We start from the raw sequence: 23,733 nt of genomic DNA, 5'->3' as shown, positions 1-23,733 counted from the left end.
TGTTTCATCTGTTTTTGGTTGATTATGACCATAGGCAACATTGTCCTCTGTAACATTAAATAACAGGCTACATAAATGAAATGCAGCACTCTCTCTGTTTGACAACTTCGTGGTGCTCTTCATGATGTGCAACACAATAGAAATGGGGGCCTTCTTAAGAGTTTTGTGCACATTGGTATACATATACTACATTGAAGAGAGAGGTAGGAAGGCATGATGATAAACATGCTGCATAGTGTAACAAGCACGTATTTAATATTGACAAATGGGAAAAAGAGTAGATACTTTTTGGGATGTGAATGTGTAAGGTACTCAGCCACTTAAGTCCACTGAAATAGATTTTTTGCTTTATATATATATACTAGGGGTTTCGACCCCTACTTGCTTCGCTTACCAACCCTCCTTGCCTGCGCTACGCACCAGCCACATCACATCTCTGCTGTTCGCGTTGTGAAGAAGCAGGGTGAACGCACCCCAAGGAGACGTGGTCCCCTCCTCCAAAACCCCCTCTTAAACGATGATACAATGGGAAACAAATACAGGTTTTTTTTACCTCCTCTTTGCTCGATCAGTTGCTGGCTTGCTGCTGCTGCCGTGCCGCATGATCTGCATGTCGCTTCGAACATTTAAAAACCTGTACAGCAGCTGTCCTACTCTTTGACTCTTTTTTCTGGCCCTGGGCATGGTTAAATCTCTTGGCACAAAGTCTTGTCTCGCAGGATATGAGTTCTCGATATTTTTTAGTTTATAAATTAAAAACGGAATAAGAATCTGAAAATCTAAGAACATCACATTGAAGTTCGATAAATTCTGAAAAGAATGATACCAAACATATATATGTAGGTTTTAAAATAAACCCGATTTAAAGCGTGACAAAAAACGTGACATAAAAATGGCACATAAAATCGTTGCACTTTTAGGCTTAGGATTTTATATTTATAGAGTAGATATATACAGTATATATATATATATATATATATATATATATATATATATATATATATATATATTAAGCTGGTGTCCCACTGCTGGTCGTATAAATCTGGTGGCATGTGCTAGAGCTGTTGCCTCACTGTAAGGAGATAGGGGTTCCCTGTCTGGAGTTTACATGTTCTCCTGTGTCTGCATGGGTTTCCTCCAAGTGCTCCAGTTTTTCCAACAGTCCAAAGATATGCAGGTTAGGTGGATTCACACTGCTAAACAGTCCTTTGTGTGTGTGTGTATGTGTTTGTGTGTTCACCCCGTGATGAACTGGTGCCCCATCCAGGGATTGTTCCTGCTTTGCATGCGATGCTTGCCAGAGTAGGCTCCAACAAAAATGCCCTGGATAAGTGGGTTAAGAAGATGAATGGATATTTATATAAAAATATTTGTGATTATACTTTGCTTATGATAAAATAAAATGTAAATGCATTTGTATTTACCATTTAATTCCACTTAATTATCAAACATTCCTACAATTGTCATCAATTGAATAAATTCAATTTTCAAAATCATAATTAGGTTAATTAAGCAAGAAAAGCACATTTATTGCAGAAAAATAGTAAGCAATGACTAATACAAAACAACCAGTCAACAATCTGCAGGTTCATAAATTGAGAAGTCAGTATTCCTGATTTTTTATTTATGTATTGAAGGATTTATAACGTTTGAGTTTTTTCTTTCGGCAGATACGCATTTGTTGGTTCTTTCTAAAAGGTATTTGGAATTAATGTTTTGCTTATTTAATGGGTTTAAGTCTCCTTTGAGTAAATAAGAGTAGTTCATGATTCACCACGGAGATCTCATCTGTGATTAGTAGTTGTAATTTGAATGATTTGATGAGGAGGGTCTTAATGAATTATTCAGTTAATTGTTGTTTGTGCTGGCAGAGCACCGTGTATAGTTCTAGCATTAATACTGCATGCTGCAACTTCACTAGGTGCTCTTAATAAAGCAGATAATATTATTCATTTCTCATTTATTTATTTTTTTGTGTGAGACAGGATATTTTGTTCATTCACAGATAATAGCTTTTATTAAATCACTTGTCAGGACTTGTAACTAGTAATGAATAAATATTATAAAAAGAAGACAGATGAGAAGTGAAAAGGGCTGGAGTGTCAGATGGGAAAACCCTGTTAATTATGGAGTTGAGGGTTGAATGGAGAAGCTGCGTGGCACAAGTGGTGATTTCAGAAGACCAGATTCCTATTTCCATCTGGCAAATCAGTTGAGGTGCGTCTTTGATACTGTTGGTGCGGTGGGTATGGCAGTTGGTGGAGAGATGGGGGAATCCTGTGTAGGCCAAAGCTTACCAATTGAGTTTGCGGTCAGGGTGCCTATGGTGAGACCTATTTGTGGACTGGCCAGGGAAGGCCCTTGCCTGGTTTATGGGTCTTTATACAAGCTTCACAGCTGTTCACCTTTTGAGTGGATTGAATCACAACATTAGCATGCTAAAGAGTTTCAGGTTAGGGTGTTTAGCATTTCTAAATTGTCACCCTTTACATGTGAGTATGCTATATAACGGTCTGGTATCCAGTTCAGGGTTTTGTCCTACCTTATATCCTGTGTTTCCATGATAGGCTCTGGCTCACACCCAATTAATTTAAAAAAAAAGAACAAGTGGATGGAAGTTGCCTTTCCTACATCTCTTTTCTGTGGTTTCTTAAACTTGACTCTGTAAACCTAGATGAAAAAAATCACATTCTTGGCAGTGACTAACTTCTGAATGTGTGCCATTAGATATTATCAAGCTCCATTGACATATTAAAAGATAAAATGGCTGTTTGATCTTTATGTAGTGTTTGGAATAATTCTCTTTCATTCCGTATAAATATCCATCCATCCATTTCCAACCCGCTGAATCCGAACACAGGGTCACGGGGGTCTGCTGGAGCCAATCCCAGCCAACACAGGGCACAAGGCAGGAACCAATCCCGGGCAGGGTGCCAACCCACCGCGGGACACACACAAACACACACTAGGGCCAATTTAGAATCGCCAATCCACCTAACCTGTATGTCTTTGGACTGTGGGAGGAAACTGGAGCGCCCGGAGGAAACCCACGCAGACACGGGGAGAACATGCAAACTCCACGCAGAGAGGACCCGGGAAGCGAACCCAGGTCCCCAGGTCTCCCAACTGCGAGGCAGCAGCGCTACCCACTGCACCACCGTGCCTCCCCCGTATAAATATTCTATTTTAAATTTATTTAGTTATATTGCTACTACTTAGAAGTAGTTTTGAAGTATTCTTACAACTTCTGGATTCTAAATCTGTTTTGGTCTATCAGTTTGTCCGTCATTATAATATATTGAAACCTTTTAGACAACTTTACATAATTCATTCATGCTGATTATTTTTTAAAAACATAATTCATTCAAACGGGTTATTTTTGTTTTATCCCCTGACTTTTATTTCAGTGGTTATTTATTTTTCCTCGTATGCAGGTTAGTGAACCAGAACTGGAAGAATGTAGCCAGCCAATCGTTTCAATCTATTCTACGCTTCCACCACAGTCTTCGGAATACCACATTCTCAGCAAAAATGGCATAAATCCATTCTTGTAACTTCTCCTGCGTTCAAAACTTATTTCAGGACTCCTCAAAAGAACCATTTCAACCGTGATGGTCTTACAACTACTTCCTCTTCCAGTTCACAGAAGTGTATGCCAGAAAAAAAGACTGCTAAGGGGAAAAAATAATAATAATCTGTTCAAACGAATTAATAAACATTTCAAATGGATTAATAATTAATTTGAACTGATTTTTTTTGTGTGTTTTTGCCTGACACCTATGGGGCTCAGTGTGCCTTTTATAAAGTGAACAGGAAACTATTTTTACAGACATAAACATCAGTGTTGTCATTGTTGAAGCTATTGCTGGGTCAATAACAGTTTAGTATAATAGGTTTATTTAAATGCCGTTCAATAAAGTCAAAGTTTATTTTTATTAAGTCTATGCAATCACTGTGGATATTATTTGTTGACAAAACATTTTGAAAAATGGAGGGCCAAAGCCTATCCTGACACCTTGTATACAAGGCATTGATGTTGCCAATTGACATAACTCACTTATCTTTAGAAAAGATGGAGTATCCGGAGAAACACCCCATGCAAAAAAACACATTGACAGCGACCTGGTGCAAAACTCAAACTTGGATGTCAGGCACATAGGGATGCAGTGCTAACAAATGCACCACCATGCCACCCTATCTTTTATCAATATCAGCTTTTATGAAAAATGTCCAGATGGGCACATAGGAAAGTCAACTAAAAACAGCCAAAAGGTTCATAGAAAGACTAATACTGTACCATGGAAACAAGTATCATTGTATTTAAAAAAAATGTAATCTAACCACAAAAATTGCACGGAAAGGATATGCATCACTCTGACCTAAATATAAGAAATAAGAAATAAGTTTTTGAAAAGAGCCAAAAGAACATTTTAATTTGAAAAATTAAAAAATTGCTAAATTATTTTCATGCCAGTAGAAGTCTAGGAAGTGAAATAGAGGGAAAGCATTCAGTAACACCAGTGTTTCTGTCAGCTGTGTTCTAGGGTGGTCCAGTTGAGACTGATGCCGTGTTGGTTTATATGTGGACTTTAATCTTGTTGGAACAGGCAGCATAATATAAACAATGCTTGGTCAAGTTCATGACTTTCCATCTGTGTCATAAGCTTCCTGACTAAAGTGGAAACAAACATGCATTAACACTTTCACCGATCAGCCCCAACCTTAAAGCACGACAAAGAGTTCAGTTTGCTGACTTGGCTTCCAAATTCCCCAGATCTTACCCAAAGATGGAAGGACAGGGGGGAGACAACTTACTCAGGGCTTTGTCTCCCCCAGGACGCTAGATGGCAGCGAGCCCAGATTTGGATCCCCAGATGGGTGTCCACAATGCATACCAGGTATTGTAGTCCCAAGGGACAGCCTTGTTCGGTCCTGTGGGGGCTGCCTGGGGGAGCTGCAGAATTTGGGAGTCCCTATCCAATCTCACCTGGAAATGCTTTGAAGCTGCAGCTTCATATCACCTGAAGCACTCCTGGGGATTAGATAAAAGGAGCTGCCTGTCTCACATCAATGAGCCAGAATCTGGTAAAAGGTGGACGAAGCTTGCGAGAAGGATTGAAAGACAGAGGAAAAGACAAAGAGCTGTCCTATGATTGTGCTCAATTATACTTGTGGCTGCGGTGGAGGGAAATGCATGACCAAGAAGAATTTCCCACAATAAAAGACTTTTATACTTGTGTCCGAGCCTGTTTGTTTTGGGTATTTGGGGAGCTGGAGTGCCCCATATATATATGATCATATATAGTGATCACCAGGGGGTACGCCACTTTTCCTGGGGAATATACCTTTCCTACGTTCCTTCTAAAGCAAGAAGAATATCAAAGCACCGGTACAATCAAGCATACAACACTTGGTTTTTTCTCTCTCTTCAGTCTCTTCCACCTCCACTTCTCCTCAGGCAAGCGTCGTCCTGTCTCTCCCAACATGGCTCCCAGAATGGAATGAGGCAGCTCCTTTTATAGAGCACCAAGAAGTGCTCCATGTGTCCCGTGATCTCCTTCGGGCAGCACTTCTGGATATGGCAGCATTCCTGCCATTAATGGCTCTGAAGTTCTCCATGTGCCCCCTGGCAGTTACCACAGGCCTCAACAGGGCTGAGCTTCCAAGCTCCAAACCAGTGACAATATCCTAGCCCAGGGGGACTTCCCTCTGCCATTTTGGGGAAGATAAGAGGTAATGCCCTATGCAAGCTCTCTCCCCCAGTCCTTCCCTTATGCACGTATTCTGGCTGTGTAGAAGCATGACCCCTTGCTTTGCCTTACTACGTTTTATTTTGGCCTGCCATCTCCTGGTCTTTTTTCGCTCTTTCACAATAATCCTCAGACATATTTTGTGCCTTAAATAATTTCTTTTGCTGTGCAGCAATCAAATCTTTCCTCAGTGTTCCTTTCAAATAAGTCCACATAGCAGTTGTGACATATTCACACAAGATTTTGAAAGCAATGACATTTCAAGAAGTCAATTTTGTAAGCAGCATTTGAAGGAAATATGTAATAGTACAGTACTATCAAGGATCCGGTTGGTAATTATAAATAAAAGACGAGAAAGTCAGTCTAGAAAAGGAAGACCCTGAAAAGGATCCTGGGCCAACATTCTCATCCTGCAGGCAATGAGCATAAATGATTAAGGAGGCTAATGAAATGAAGGTTAAAATTAATTGTTGTGAAATTAATTTACTTATACCAAATAATTCTATTGAGTGTACAATTAATTAAAAATGTGCATGGGGAACTTTAATGGTTTTGTTGCAAAGCAATGGTGATATTTATTTTGAGAAATCTTATTTATTAAAATAGACAAGAGGGCAGCATTTAAGATACTGTAAATGCCAAGTCATTTTATATACAGGAACAGAATGGAAAATAAAGCATGCGCAGTATATCTCAGTTTAGGAATATTTCGAGGTGTAATAACAGGCAGGAACCACGAAAAAGGTGTGTGGGGAATTTGAACCCCATAAACTTGAAAATTGCAAAAAAAGAATGGTGTCTTTAAAGACGAGTTCAAAATGGAACTGACATAGATAGGCAAGATGGTGGATATATATGTTGAAGACAGGAAGTGGTGGAAGTTGGTGGGACCGGAACTGGAGATGATGTCATCAGGAGGAGGGATCTCGGTAGGTGGAAGTGTCATCATTAGGAGGAGGGTTCTCTTGAGGGTCTGCAGTGGGAAAAGATGAGAGAATATTACTGGACAGCACCACCCCTTGGCCTGGCTGAGAAACTGTAAACTGTCTCCTAATCGCATATGCGTGACACAAGGAAATAGATGATGAAGTTCACTGAAGACTTTGTAATACTTTGCCGAAGTGTAAAAGCAGCTAATCCTTACTTTGAGCAACTAGATATAACATTCCACCAGCCATACACAAATGATTGTTACGAAGGAGATACAAGAGCTGAGTGGTTTGGTTGTCATTACAGTGCACAAAATACTGAGGACCTTTGAACTGGGTCTTGCTGATACTTTTTGCTAGTCACTTTAATGTAAGTAACCTGGCAAGTAACTGACTTAGCATCCTCACAGTTAGCATGAGGGTCAGTTCATACATTTCATTTAGGCATTACTATCAACTTTGACTCAAGCACAGCAACACTCATCCAGAGAACTCCCCATGCACTTCCGGTTTCTTGGGTCTGTGTAGAATGCATGTGTGTTGCAAAGGACACACCAGGATGTTTTTAAGCAGCACAAATGAGTACATGTAGATTGTGCAGCCACCACTTAATCATGAAAGGACAGCCATCCTCTTTATGCCTAGTTGTTTTGCATGTTGCACATTTCAGAGCCAGTTGATTTATGATTTGTTTGCATGTAGTCATTTGCTGACTGCATTCCTGCCATCTCCAACATCTGTGAGACCCAAATGTGGCATTACTACTGCAGTCTTGCATACCCTGGCAAGTGTGCGTGCCTGTGCTTGATTGTGTCCACTATGCACATGCTCATTACTGATAATTTAGAGACTGTTGCTAAGTAAAAGCAACTCAGGGATGCACACAAGTTGGCAGCTTTATATATTTTCGATGAAGTGGATAGTTTCTATGTGGTGATACTCTTTCACATTACTGGGTTTGTTACTGATTCATTTTACGTTTTGGGGATTTCAGGGTGTGTGTTTGTTTTTATTTTGCACCAACAGGGGCTAACTGCTAAGTACTTCAAGCCCGTTCTTCTGAGCTCCTCCATTGGCCGGCCACATTGCCTTCCCTTTCAATGTAGCCAAGCTTGGCTGAAAGGGTTTACACTACAAACAGATTTCATGGCTTCATCTTATTGTCACTTCTTCTTCAGACATACATTTTGTAACTTCCATTGACAAGACCTGACATACCCTACTAAAGTGTCTGCAGAATTTTAGAAAGGGATGGAGCCATTTGGAGTAGTGAGCCATGAAAAATACTGCAGGCAGCACACGGCAGACATAAACACTTTGTAGACCTTCCTCCACTAAAGACCAAATGGTTGTCAGGGAGTCTTGGGAAGGATCTTGGCATCCTGAATGGGCAGTGGATACGAAAGAGGGAAGCACAAATTGGGCTGTAGAGTCCGACAGGTAGAGCAGTATCAGGTAAAGTGGCAAAGCTGAAGAAAAGTTGTAGTATATAGAGTCTTTATATGGGTCAACTGCTAATGTTGTCTTAGCACTAATCCATTCCACTCTCATTTATTTTTATGTCCAAACAAGTCATTGGAGCATATGCGTTCCATGTCCATAATACATAAAACGTTTTTCACTTATGTGAATATGTCGAGTTTTTTTGGGAATATGGGATGTGGCGGGCGGCCAGGACACCCCTTCTACTTATGTTCCGGGGGAGCAGCCATGGGCTCCTCAGTATCTCCCCCGGGATGCTTGGTGGAAGCCTCCCTGGTTGACGATGGTGCCTCAGTTTCCCGCAGGGTTTCATGGGAGATGGAGTTCTCCCCAACCCTGTGGGGATCTGTGGTGGCCGCCAGCGGGTGCTGCATGGAACCTGGACACCTCTCCAGCCCCGCATGGAACTGCAATTAGCAACAGCTGATCAAGCACCTGGAGCACTTCCGGGTGGGTTATAAAAAGGGCCAGCATCCACCACTCAGGAGCCAGAATCGGGAGGAAGAGGACGAGGTTGCCTGTGAGGAGTGGTGGTGCCAAGGTGGAGAGTTGTGTGTTAACCAAACTAAGTGCTTTTGAGACTGTATTGTGACTGGAGGGAGTATGGGGAAGACGTGCCCTCCAGCTGAAGAAAAATAAAGTCTGTTGGACTTTACACGTGCCTCTGGGTCAGTCTGTGCCAGGTCAGACGCAATATAACACTTTTATCACATGGGCTAAAACCAGAGATCTTGGAGAAAACAATTCAGACACAGAGAGAAAATGCTAAAGCTATACAGGCAATGGACGAGCATGTGATTTGTTTGCTAGGTGCCACTGAGCCACCAAAAATATTTTCACATAAAAATGAATTGTCTTGCATTATTTCAGTGTTATTCAGCAGCACATGCCTTTTTTAAATAGTTAATGATTAACAATCGATCAAAGGGGATCAACTCTCAGTTCCAAAATGTGATTAAAGTTACATTTCCAGAACAAACTACAGGCGGGCCTGCTTTAACTCTGCAGTATGCTAACAGGACAATATTCGAAGCACTGTGTAAAGTTATGAAAATTAAATAGTAGCTCTAGAAGCTGTTGCTGAGACGACTAGTCTGAACACAGTGCCTTTGATTGTCAAACTTGTGCCGACTTGGAAATTCAAAAAGATTTTTATGTTTTGGTGCTCTCTTTTTAATTTCAATGATCGCATGACTGTATGCTTAGACTTTCGAGGCAAAAACAAGTGAAACAGGGGCCCAGGGGCAGCGTCCAGTCTCCTATCAGACATTCAAGTATTGTTAAATTAAAATCAGAACTACTATTGTTGATCAATACTCCAGAAATTCTAACATCAGGTAAAAGGTAAATAAATATGAGGTAAAAGTACAGACTGCTGTCATTGCATTTCAAGGAATTTGTGAGCGCTGAAGGTTTAATATTTTTTTAAAAGAAGACCATTATGGGCTGTGTTGAGCAAGCAGTGACTCAAGAACTAAGTTGGGCAATAATCCAGACATTAAAATGTTCAAAGCTATTGATACAATTGTACATTTATCATAACCAATAAGTGAAATGGAAACATACTAGTGCAAATTAAGAAGTAACATGCATTAGTGACCCTTTAAATGGAATGGAATTCATGTCCTGGAATGGTTCCTGTTTTGGATCCCAAGGCTCCAGACATCATACTGTAACATCATGGTGTCCCCTTAAATTGTTGGGTCTGTCCACCAGCTCACAAAGGTAATGCAGTGATTTTACTTTCACTAATTGATCCTGCACTGCCAGGCTAAAGCTTTATGACTTATTTAGTGCCACCCATTAATCTCCTCTTGCACACTCACAGTGTGGCAGTCTCAGGCACCTGCTGGGTCATCTTCCCTGTAGCATCTAGGTGGAATACTGCATGATTCCTTCTAGAATCTTCCTTCCTTCTCTCTCACTCTCTCTAATTTTCTCCCCTCTCCCTCTTTATAGACACTGCCACCCTGAAGTAGCAATAGCCTTCACAGACTATCATGCTGAGTTAATCTCTCCTTGCCAGTAAGAATTTCTCTCTCTTTTGTGGAGGTCTCACTCTTTTTTTGTATTCTAGCCCCTAGCAACTTCTTACCAGTCAGGCGTCCTTTGACAACACTGAATTGAATAATAATCCTGTGATTTTTTTAACAGAAGTGGTTAAAAGTGATAAGATCCCTAATTCAATTTGGGGCATGCTCTTCTGGTGGACAAAGATACACACCAAAGGTGGTGTTGCTATTCCTAAGGCAGTTTGATGGTTCAGTGTCCACCACTGATTTATTTTGTAGGCCTCAACAAGTCACGTAACTTGTCAGCACTCCTGCTCTATCAGTACTAGAACTTTTGTGATGTACGCTTTTTTAGTTGTCAGTTACTTGAGACAGAAGCATGAGCCACATAAAGAAAGGAAGTGTTAGTGTAACTGGAGGTTGTCAGCATGCCTTTATTAAAGGGATATTCAAAGAAACCTCACAGTAAGGCCATTACAAACATCACAAATTAAAAGCAAAAAAAAAACCCACTTGTTTATGTGTTGCTCTTAGAGGGAGTCAAGCAAATCAGAAGATAAATTAATACTGGGTGGAACCAGGAGCAAAAAAACTTCAAACGGGCAGCCAGGAGCATGACTACTACTGTGTTATGCCAACATTCATTCATCCTTTCTGAAGTGTGACCAAGCGGCTAAAGAAGATGTCTTGAAGTTACAAAGCCACAGGACAAAGTGTCAAGATTTCTGCATTGCCTTGAGAAAGTCACCTCAGATCATCTTTTTACATAGTGGCCATTTATTTAAGCTTTTATTGCAATGCTGATGAAAAGTAATTTGGAATCCTGTTGATCAGTAAAAACATCCAATGAATTATTTATTTTATTCCAAAGTGCTTTTAGCTGATATTGGCAAGGGAAGAGATTTAGAAAATAAACTTCTACTGAAAGGCTCATACTGATACAGCTTTCAAGATTTCACACCATGTATTTATAACCAGTAATGAATTAGAATAACTCTTCTTCTTATTATTATTCCTCTGCATTGTTTCCCACTTCTATGTGGGGTCAAGGTGTTGATCAACCTTCTCCAAGCAGCTTGGTTCTGCACCTCCTTGGCAGCCAAGCCCTTTTCCTTCAGATCTTCTTTTCTTTATCCTTCCACCTCTGCTTTAACCTCCCTCACTTTTTCATCCCCTGTACTTCCATTCCCATCATTCTTTTGCCCACATACTCATTGTCTCTCCCTATCACATATCTATACCACCTCAACCTAATTTCATGTACTTTCTTAAATATCTTTCCCACTTTTGTTGTACCTGTGATTGTATCGTTTCTTCTTCTGTCCTTTCTTTTAACTCCACACATCCATCTCAACATTCTCCGGTGCTCCTTTACTGCCCATGCCTCAACATTTCTGGTCTTACCACTGTGTTAAAAACATTACCTTTTACCTTTGCCTTAATTCTTTGATCACACAGTTGCCAAATTTTTCCCTGAGGACTAAAAAAGTTCTATCTATATATCTATTGTGACGATTCAGCCCGGACACAAACAGACACTGAGACAAAACGTCCCAAAACACATGCTTTTATTGCTGTCTTCTGCACACAGCACCAAACAATGCACAAATCAGCACAAATAGCTCACAGTCCTCTTTACTTTCCTTTCTTTCCTTTCTTATGCTGCTTCCACTCCTCTCTTGCAAGCTCTGTCCTCTGCCACCCAACTCCGGCTCCTTGAATGGAGTGAGGTGGCCCCTTTTATGTTGCACCCGGATGCAATTTCCTGCAGTACTTTCTGGTGCATTCGGTTCCTCTTCCGGCAGCACTTCCTGGCATGGCAGAAGTGATGCAGTCCATAGTTACAGAATGATCTGGGTGCCCCCTTGCGGTGGCCACAAGCCCCAACAGGGTTGAGCTTCCAGGCTCCATTCCCATGGCCCCGATGCAATCCAGGGGGGCTGCCCTCTTGCGTCCCAGGGAAGACAATGCCTCTCTGCCAATCCTTCTGTTCTCCAGGCGTCCTGGCCGGGCAAGTGTCCCAGCCGTCCGCTACACTATCTATCTATCTATCTATCTATCTATCTATCTATCTATCTATCTATCTATCTATCTATCTATCTATCTATCTATCTATCTATCTATCTATCTATCTATCTATCTATCTATCTATCTATCTATCAGCTCTCTCTTCATCTAGTGTTCCATCTCCTAGATCCTAGATATTTAAATGTATCCACTCTTTTCAAACACTCTCCCTGCAGGCTAACATCTGAATCCTGATCATCATTAAACCTCAGTGGTGTTTATTTGTAAAGCTAAACTCATTCAGACACCTTCCTGAAAATACAGCACCTCGATAACATTAAAAAACAGTCACACTCCTGTTGTGCATGAGTTAAACTGTCCATCATGATCTGCGGTCATGGAGTTGTTGCTTCTTTCAAGCACTATATTACCATGGCAATTTGTCAGACTAATAGTGTGCTATATTGTATATCATACTGAGGCATTTTATTTATTATTGACTGAATGCTGTAAAACATTGAAAAAGAAATAAAAAGCTTGCACACTTGAGCCCTTGGTATCTACTTGGAGGGAATTTCCATTTTAGTCGGCAGTCATTATGTGTGGCAGTAAATGAGGCTGACATAATAAAATTCTCATTAGTCTAACAGACCTGAAAAAGTTTCATTATGGGGTAATTATACAGTGATTATAAGAGTCAATTAAATTATGTGATAACATACACAAATTGAATAAGTATAAAAGAAATCAAAACAAGTCAATATTTATGTTCATTCAACTTTATCCAATTTTATTTTTTGCACACTCACAGCTCAAATTTTGCTTAGTTCATAGTTTGGCTGCATTTGGGTCAAATTTTCTTTAGGAGTCCTCTGTGGGTTTTATTGTGTTCATAGTTTGACTTTAAACGTTTGCCACAATCTCAGAGCTACTTAATCCAATTCTTTGCTGCAGGAGGTTGGAGCCTACACCAAGACTGTGCATATAAAGTTATTTGATGCTGTTGTAGCCCCATATGAGTGAAGAAGCGTATACATGAGTGTGCACTGCGATGGTCTGTTACCCTGTCCTGGGATCCTTCCTGACTTGCACCCAAAGCTGCTGATATGGGCTCTGACACCCACGAACCAAGAAATGGCATAAGCAGTTTTAATAATGGCTGGATGGATACTTCAAGCTTTGGTAACATACCACAAGTCTGAAAAAAATAAAACTTTACTGAATACAAGCTGTCAGTTTCATTTTCATTTTAATTGTTGCTTATAATAAATGATTTCCAGGTGATTAGAACATTAGTGTCAGAAGAATGCATTTACGGGACTGTCTAAGATGGTATGGTTATTAGCAGATGTTTATTGTAAACCACTCTAGCTAAATTGCTTCTCAGAATTCTGTCCTTGGAGCATCTTCCAGGTTTTCAACAAATTAATCTCAATATAGGAAATTACTTCTGCCCAACCTGTTTTATTATTATAATAAATGTGTTGCAGATTTGTTTGACACAAAGACAGTCCAGCCTTATCTGCGATTGTATAAAAGGGCATCTGAGGTGGTTTCATGCTATTGTAATTCATTAGTTGCTCTTATTATGTGATGCAACAGAATCCTATCTGACTCTGTCAAGATTTGCAACATCATGTACACTGGATGCAGTAAACTCACACACATAATGAACCTGTCAATTCAATTTTGGGTCAGAAGGGGCCGGATACTGGCAGCATCAGGGTGCATGATTGGCCCAAGCCCCAGACAGGATTCCAGTCCATTGCATGGCACATGTACACCCACACACACACTCACCCTGTGCCAATTTAGGTCTCCCACCACACTCACCTTTAGGAGAGTAGGAGGGAAACCAAAGTCAAAGAAGAAAAACCTCAGGAGAACAAAAAAACTCCACAAAGACAAGAGGGCTCCATCTAAATGAAACAAACTGCAAATAAAATGCAAAGATTAGCACATTCCTGGTATGATTTGAATGACATTAACAAGTTCTTGGAAAAGGCTGAACAAATTCTGAAGAAAAATGGATTTTTTTTTCCAATTTCAGATCATATACAATGCTACTTTCTAGAAGGTGGATTGGGATTTTTCCAATTCAGCAAAAGTAATCTTTGTGGAAATAGGGTGGTATAGGATTATGTCATATCTTAGCCAAGGTTCGTTCCCATGGCTGGGGTTCGAATTCTTGTTTTGTGTTTTTCTTGTACACTTCTGATTTATTTGTATGTATCACTATTTCTTTCATTTATGACCTGCAGTATTCTTTATATTTTATGTATCTGTAGCTAAGCCTATATTATGTTTCGTGTATTTTGCTGTGGCCTCATAGTGGCCTACCATTCCCCGCCAGGAACTGCCCTCCACCCCATAAATCTCCCAAAGTTCCTGGCAGTTCATTGTGAATGCACTCTGGAGTTGATGAGTTCGTGTGCCTTTCTTTCTGTGCTTATTGTGAATTATTGAATTTTTGACTTGTTTTTTTACCTTACCTTGGATTCTGTATTGAGACTCGATTGCCTTTACTTCAGGCAATTCCTTTTGCCTTTTGTTCTCCACTGGGCTTGCTATTGTTAAAAATCACTGTGTTAATAAATCTTTTATTTCATAAACATCCTGTGTTTGCCCTAGCTGGGGCTTGACAGTGGGCATTTTTAGAAGTGCTTTTGGAACTTATGTGCTTTGGGACTAAAAGGTAATGACAAATATTATAACTGATTTTTCACAGCACACTTCTATCACATCTCAAAATATTGATTTTAATTAATTGGGAGTCATTTTAAATCCAATGCTATCTGAAAAATTCACAAAATCTTTGCTCGAAATGGTTTGTGTGCGGAGGTTTACTAAAAAGATACAGGTTCAATACTGCCCTGGATACATTTTAGACAATTTAAAACAATAGATATGAGAACAATTAACAATTTTAGTTAAATTATGGCACTCGTGGTGCATGTTGAAGTAAAATGCATTTTGCGAATGTCTGAACTCCATTTCTTTTCTGCAATTATAATTGAAAGGTCCATTACCCATTATTCTAATTCCTTAAAATGTATTGATTTACACTAGAAATACTGGCTGATTTTTCATCCAAATTAGCCAGCATTACCGTCCGTATTGATACAAGGAAGCTGTACAGATTTCTATTGAGAGAGTTACAAATTTGTATGTAGAAGAAAAACAGTGTTACTGGGGGATTGAATTTGGAGCATAACAGTACAAACGACATAAACATAATATCAATACAGAGTTCTCTAAGTGTCAAGTCACTTACTGGCTTCCATAGACTGATTGCTGCATAGGTTAAAGAAAGCAGAAATACGTGATTATCATGTATAGGAGCAATAGAAAACAGCTTGCATGCTTTAAACGTGCCCTACATTGGTTCCATATCTTTTCAAAAAACATTTTGAATTCAAAGATGTTATTAAATTCTTCACGCAAATGTAATACTAATAGCAAAAATGAATATGGGTCTGTGATATAAAGCAGCATATCATCAGCCTAAAGAAATATTCTTAAGATCCCTTTTTATTTTTAACTACTTCCAAAGATGGATAGTTAGGAGTTGAAAAGCGACACCCTTGTCTGATTCTTCATTCTAAAATGAAATTATCCAAATTTACATTACTTGCATGTACTGAGGCTGCCGACTAGTACAAACAATTTAATCCATCCTGGAATACAGGGCCCAAATGCAAACTTATGAGATATGATAAATATTGTAGATATCCTGGATTCTACTTTATGAAAACCTTTTTCTTCTGTGAATTCTGCCACTAAATCTAGCTTCAGGGCTACCTGAGGCATAGTATTCAAAATGCCGCCCACTCAAAAAAAAACTATAAGCAGGCTTTGGCCTACACAGGAACAAAAGGGGAAAGCTCAACACCAAAACAACAATCATCAGGAAAAACACCAAAACTAATAAAGTGGGAGTCTAACATTTAAAGATTTATTACCAACAGTGTTACTTTTAACAAAAAAAGCACAGCCAAAAATTTGTGTAAATGGGTTTGCTTAAACAGCAACCCAAAACTAACCAATCCAATTCACAGTTCGGTATCAAATTTCAGAGAAACAGAGCAAAGAATCAAAACAACAGAAAATCCACAAATGTTCTCACAATAGCCAAGATTCTTCAGCAGCACTCAGTGCCAATCTGGAGGACCTAATCACAGAGATGCACACATACTGTATGTGGTGGAGTAAAAACAATCGATAAGATCTAGCATTTATGGTGATAAATATTTTATAAATTGTCTTGTCAAACAATCAGACTTTTATTTTAATTTAAAAATGTTTAATGGGAACCTTTTTAAACCATTTCTTCCAGGAACATTTACAGCTTACCAGATCTGAAAAAACTTAATTCCATGCAGTTGTTTGTTTAACTCCTAGCTGAAATACCAAAGCAGAAAATGACTGTCCACACTGGACTGGAGGGGGGTTGAAGGTTTTGCATTGATCTGGTCGTAACTGACCGCACTGGAGTGCTGTGCTGAGTGTGAAGCCACTGCTTTCATGTTCTCTCTGTGGCATCTGAAGCATGGACTTAGTGGGACAGGTGGAATTTATGAGCCGCCAGAAGGAGGACAAGTTTTAGAAGGTGGTTTGTGTTTACACTTGCCATAAAACCTGAAGGTAAAGAGACAACTTGTACTTTTTTTCTGAAAGTATGTCACGGCCACTCTGATCTAATACTTTAAACTTTGAATCTGTGTGCAGGTCTTTTGTAACATTGGGACATTTTAATGCTGAGGTATATACCACATTTGTATTTATTATTAGACACAGAGCATGTGCAAGCTGTGTCCTAGTTACTTGGTATTGTTCTGTGGAATGTGATTTTAGACTAGGTAAACCATCCTAAATGAATAAGCAACAGGAAATGAGAAACCCGTTCACGTCAAGGTATAGCATGAGTAGTGAAATCCTATTGAATATCTGGAAAACCTCAAGGAAAATAATAACAACAACAATAATAATAATAACAACAATTGAGGAAGATCATTGAATAAATAAACAGACGGACAGACGGACAGACAGACAGACAGACAGACAGACAGACAGACAGACAGACAGACAGACAGACAGACAGACAGACAGATAGATAGATAGATAGATAGATAGATAGATAGATAGATAGATAGATAGATAGATAGATAGATGTTGTTTGAAACATCTAGCAGACATTAACCCTTCTCTCTGTTTGTCTGTCTCTTTCTCTCTCTCCCTCTCCCTCTCTCTCTCTCTTTTTCTCTCTCTATATGATATATATATGTATACACAGTATATATCTACTCTATGTATATAAAATCCTAAGCCTAAAAGTGCAACGATTTTGTGCAACGATTTTATGTGACGTTTTTATGTCATGTTCTTTGTCACTCTTTAAATCGGGCTTATTTTAAAACCTAGATATATACTGTATGTTTGGTATCATTCTTTTCAGAAAAATATCGAACTTTAATGTGATGTTGTTAGATTTTCAGATTCTTATTTTGTTTTTAAATTATAAACTAAAAAATATCAAGAACTCACATCCCACGAGACAAGACTTTGTGCCAAGAAATTTAACCACACCCAGGGCCAGAAATAAAAGACAAAGAGTAGGACAGCTGCTGTACAGGCTTTTAAATGTTTAGAGCACTGCTCAATGTGCAGATCACATGGCACGGCGGCAGCAGCAAGCTAGCAGGTCATCGAGCAAAGATGAGGTGAAAAAAAAACTGTATTTGTTTCCCTTTGTATCACCATTTAAGAGGTGGTTTCGGAGGAGCAACTGCATCTCCTTGGGGTGCGCTCAACCCCTTTGTTCACAACGCGAGCAGCAGAGAAGCAAAATGGCTAGTACATAACGCAGGTAGTGAGCAGGGAACAAACTCCCTAGTACATATATATATGTAAATAGTATGCATATCCTGTAGATATAAAAGCTTTCAAATATGCAATCCTGTGCTGTTCCTATTAGGATGAAATCATGGTTTTATGTACAGTTATTCAAGTTGTCTCTGACTAGACACATAAGGAGGTGTACAAAGGCAGGATCAGAGCTGGAAATCTGCAGAGAAATGTACAAATTTGGTATGCAAAACATGAGGCAAAAATACAATCCAAAAGAAAATTGAAAGGAGGAATGTGACCACATGACATAAACAGTAAAGCAGCTTAGAAAAAGGTAACAATACTTGAAAAATCTGACAGAATTGCAGTAAATGATTGGAAATTAGATGTGCTCTTAGGAACAGAAGTCGGGATCCTTGGTGTATCATATTTGCCTGATGGCCCTGGCAAAACCTTTCACTAAACGTTAACATGTGTTACCCATTGTTTATGGAGGTTTTATTTATTTACTCATTTATTTTACTGTTTTCCTTGCTTTCAGTCTTTTTTATTGTCCTTCTCATTGAGATTTATCTTTTCTTCTTGCTAATAAACATTTGTTTTTAATTCAGCCTTTTTACAATGTCTTGAGGCATTAGTTTGCCTCGGTACATTTTATTGATATTTAGCATCATTTACTACCCAATCTCGTTGTATAGAGCTTTGCCTTTTTCCTGGTTATATGACACAGACATTTACTTTTAATACCTTGCAGTAGTAGTTCCTTCAGAATAAAAACGATCAAACTTATTATTATATCAAACTTATTATAATTATAACGATCAAACTGTTATAATTCAGAATCTTCATAAACATTTTCTGAGTTTATTCTGCTTTTTTCTTTCATTTTATATTATAGTTTTGAAAATTTGGTTTTCAATATTTTTGGATATCTTTTTTTCAGTATTTCTCGATTGCTTATATACATTTCTTGAAATTTAGCTCCATTTCCCAAAACTCTTAACACAATTCCATAACTGTGCACTTAACTCCACAAATGTCAATCTTCCAGGTCCAAACTAAACTCTCTACTCAAAACTATGTAATGTCATATCAAAACCAAACTTTGACATCACACAAAAACATAAACTACAACACAGATTTATACCATGCTGAGATCAATTCAAAACACTACTAGAAAAATCGGTTTCTGCAATGAGCAGTGTTACTTATGCCACCACCCTACCTCTGTACACAATGGGCACTATAACAAATGTAAAATTTAGCAAAAAATGTTTACAGTAGTGTACAATATATAAATAAAATTCTATGTAGCCCCATAGTTTGGTAATAGTGTGTAAGCAATCGAGAAATACTGTAAAATGTTAATATTTTTTCATGTCTTTACGCAACTGTTTCATTTTTGTTATGGGAGCCAATAACTTTTGGGCTGGTCCCTATGAAAATCGGCTCAGAAAGCATGACACATGAAATCATTGGTCTGACTATCATTGGGTCAGTCCAATGAATTACTAGGTTATTTATCCAAGATTGTATCGAAAACAGAACTGTTTGCTTGGTGTGTGCTTCATAGGGAGTTTTAGTTAAAGAAACAACAGGTTTTTGGGTATGATGATAAAGGTTCCAGCCACAGCAGTTCCCTCAACGAACAGGTTGCCGCCCCACAAGTGCTTGACATCCAGTGGATGCCAAAGCTGTCATTCTTCTTCTTCCTATCATATAATTGACTTCTTTAATTGGCCTTGTGCTCAGCAGACATGGCTGCTCTTCTTTTTTCTTTTTGCCATGCCACTCTCTCGATTATTGTGCCTAATGTTTTTGCAGAGGTTTCCATTGCCATAAGCTTTTGATTAAGACCAAGATTAAGGTTGTGGTTCCTAAGTAATCATGCTATAACAGACAAAACCCGTAGCATATTATATATTGACTCTACAAAAATCCAAGAACGCAGTGCTAACAAGAAGTCAGACACATGTAGAACCGGATGCTGCCTTAAGTCAGTTCTGCTGGAGATGGATTAAGAAGAATGGATAGATGGAAAAAAAATGCATATTCAAAACTAGACAAAAAAAACTTAAATGGGAGTTGTTTTGCTTTTATTTAGAAAAAGAATCTGCCAAGATTTCTTAAATTAAGATAAACAATCATAAATACAATTTATTTGCTAAGTCAAAAATTAAAAAAGATAAGTCAACGATAAAAACAAGATTTAACGTCATGATATACATACTTTTCACTCTGCAGTACAAACATCTACATTATCTACTTACCTTACTTTAGCTACTTACTTTCCTACGTTTATGTGAACGATACATTTTTAGGTGCCACTGGCTCAAAAAGCTGAAGATTACCACAGATATGAATGGTATGTTGTGGATAACATGGAAGGTTGCCGGTTCAAATCCCGTAAATGCCAATAGGGACTCTGCTCTGTTGGGCCCTTAACCTGCAATTGGTGAGTGCTTTGAGTAGTGAGAAAAGCACTATATACATGCAAAGAATTAATTAATTAAAAAAGGAATAGGAATCAAGATACTTCAGCATATAACCAGTAATCACCAAAAAAAACAGTGTAACTACAATGTGAATTTAATAATATCTCAGTTACGTCTGCTAGTGTTTTAATCTGTGATCTGTGTTAAAGGCTCGATGAAGTCAGCATGTGGAGTATGTAATTAACAGTCTGGACAGGGTTACACATAGTTTTTAATATCAGCATATACCCTCTGCCCATGAAAATTCAGCAAGTTACATTCTTTAACATTGTTTGCTGAGCCATCAGTTGCAATTCCAAAAAAGTAATGGCATGAGAAATTATTTTTTCAAAGTGTCACCCATTTTCTGTAGTATATTTAAGAGGCCCTCTGTGAAGGCAGAAAAAAGAATTTCTTATCCCTTCCAGACAGGCTTACCTTTTATCATTTAACTACTAGTTCAAGAATTTTCAAAAGTGAGTTTCTCTCTGTGAGTGGCATCAAATTTCCGCTCTAAAGGTTGAAACACCTCAGTCATTCCATTTTTGGATTCCTATTTGACATTTCTAATTCAGGTAAGATGCCCTACTAGACATTTCATCTTTACATTTATTATTAAGCACATGTGCTTTATGTACAACATAGACAAAGAAAGAAAAATGTCATCTATTGATAATGGAGTATAGTTACTAAAACGGTGATGGTCATAGTGCACTCATAGTACCTCTATAGTTACATGATAAGTGAGGTGGGGTTTCAACCCTCCATGTGTCCATAGAACTGAAATTTGGTTGGATCCCCACTCCTTGTTTGACCTGATGGCACTCAATTATTCTAGCTTTCTGCTTACCTACTCCTGGATTTCTTCCATGGTAATAAATATTCTTTCCTTCAGTCTCAATATTAATTTCAGAAACAAAAAGAAGTAACATGGAGTAACATCTGGAAAATATGAGAGTTGTGAAGCAACAGCCACATTGTTTCTGGTCATACATTCTTGAACTGACAATGTGGTGTATGCATGTGCATTATCATGGTGGACAAAGCAGCTTTGGGTGCATCACTTCTCAATGTATAGTCACTGATTAACAGTCTGTTCACAGAAAATTAAATCTTTATGAACATGTTCATCAGTGTTGAAAAATATGATCATCATTTTCTCTTAAAAATCTGCCATGGTGGCTTGGAGAAAAAAAAAATTGTCTGCATCACCTGAGCGATTGTACAATAAACGGCAGAAATGAACAACTCAGCATGATGTCACTTGGTGAACTGATTCACTAGACTTGACAGCACACAATATCTAGCAGCATATTTAATAATGACTCCTGACTCCCATGTTATTGACCGATTTAGGATTTTCTGGGTCCCCCCTTATGCTTAGGATTTATACCCAAATTGATTCCAGTTTTTAATTCTTCATGATTTTATATCTCTGTGCTCCACATTGCAACAAACCCCAACAATTTCTGTGATATCTCTCATTAAAGCCATAAAACTCTATTTTATAAGAAGTCTCTTTTTTCATGAATTGTTGTGCATCAACAGAACATTTTATGTGCAGTACCAATCTATGTAAGTAGGGTGTTCACTTTTGGTTTCATGCTGTTGTGTACCTTACTGAGAGATTCATAACAGCGTACGTAAATAACAGGAAACACTTCAGTCCATCAAGCTAGTATGGTTAGCTAATAGCAGAGTTTTTCCATTATCTCATCCAGATACCTTTTCAAGTTGTCAAGAATTCTTATTCAATAGTTTATTACAAATTCCCTCAACATTCTGTGCTCAGAAGTGCTTCCCAGATTTCATCCTAAATGCTTTTCCACTTAATTTCAAATTTCAAAAAACAGTAGCTTTTCTTGTGTTCATCGATGCACTAATGCATACATTTTTTTTTCCAGTTTACTTCTGGTAAACCAATTATTCTTTACAAAGTTGTTTTCTGCACATTCTCCATGAATGTAATGATTAGAGGAGTGACTAAACCTAATTACTCTTAACTTTCCTCTCTCAGCTTTTTCTTTGACTCTCCAATCTTTCCAGACATTTCTCTCCAAAAAATAAATATCCTTTTCATCGCCTCTTTACTTTTTCATTTTTTTCCTTTAGGTATCAGTTAAAAGAAATACAACTTCAGTATCATTTAAAGGTCTCCATTAAATCAGCTGAAAGACTATTTCCACTGTCTCACATCATATATGCTGTGTGCGATTAGCTGGGTCTACTTACATCCCAATCATGACTGTTACTTACATTTTTTTAGTATATCAAACAGTTAAAAAGTGCAAAATATGAACTGCAACAGAATGATCCTATAATACCTGTCTCTCAAATGTATTACTGTGGCATCCTGGGATAATGCTGGCAGTGTTTGATCAAAAAGCAACATGCAATTAACCCGAAAGAAAAAGTTTTTCATAAGATGGAGGCCATGTTCAAGTAACATGTCTAGGATTATACTGTAGAAAAAAATTGTCATTCAGAAATATCTCCTGCCAATGAATATTTGATATTATTATAAAAATACTTCACAAAGTTTTCTTCAGATTTGTAGGAACACAAGTATAAACAAATCTTTCCTTCTTCTTTCTTTCTTTTCTCTCTCCATCTACCTCTATCCAGTGAGTGTGGCCTTCCTTCTTCCCGACTCTGAGTGAGGCTGCAGGCTCTCTTTTAAATTCAACCCTTGAACTGTATCATGCCCAGGCCATCTGGAGCACTTCCAGGTCATGTGGAAACCAGGGCAGTCCTCCCCCATTACCCAAAAGCCCCAACAGGGCTCCAACTCCAATGCCACTCTGTCAGGTTTAGCCCTGAGGAACACTGCCACCTGTCTTGTGGAGGAATGAACTGTTCCTGGAATGCCTGTTAGCCCAGTCCATCCATTATGGCTTCATGTCTGCACAAGAAGCCATCCTTTATTCTGGTCAGGATGCCTGTCCTTCCTCTATTGCATGTACAGTGTTTAGGACTTCCCTGAGTCTATTTCTGCTGCTTTAACAATTTTTCTACATTTATTTCCTACTGCATGTTGTGGTTATTTGGCCTTTTATGGATATTTGTTTTATTATGATTATTGACACCATTTTGAAACTGTTATAATTCCATTTCATTTTACTGTTATTGTGGCTTTCATACAGACGTGTGCGGTATGTGACGTCACCAAACCGCTGGTATAAAGTTCCAAGCGATCACAAATAGCCTTTGAGTTAGTGTTCAAACAAATCTG

General features: G+C 38.5%; 2 protein-coding genes across 4 annotated transcripts in view; one reads left to right on the top strand and one right to left on the bottom strand.

Moving 5' to 3' along the window:
• The window catches only part of si:ch211-247n2.1 (calcium-activated potassium channel subunit beta-2), a 145,082-nt gene that overhangs the window by 68,304 nt on the left and 53,045 nt on the right, over positions 1–23,733 (top strand). The window lies entirely within an intron of this gene.
• Positions 6,443–23,733, bottom strand: part of zmat3 (zinc finger, matrin-type 3) — a 149,677-nt gene continuing 132,386 nt past the window's right edge. For both annotated transcript variants that reach the window (XR_007934285.1, XM_028792136.2), the window contains one exon: positions 6,443–6,723. Coding sequence is in view for 1 of the 2 variants with exons in the window: in XM_028792136.2 (XP_028647969.2) it covers positions 6,699–6,723 (25 nt within the window). In the remaining variant the exon portion in view is untranslated. The remainder of the gene's footprint in view (positions 6,724–23,733) is intronic.

Source organism: Erpetoichthys calabaricus, chromosome 2 (genome assembly GCF_900747795.2).
Source record: "Erpetoichthys calabaricus chromosome 2, fErpCal1.3, whole genome shotgun sequence".
Classification (NCBI taxonomy): domain Eukaryota; kingdom Metazoa; phylum Chordata; class Cladistia; order Polypteriformes; family Polypteridae; genus Erpetoichthys; species Erpetoichthys calabaricus.
This window is presented reverse-complemented; position numbering and strand designations above follow the sequence as displayed.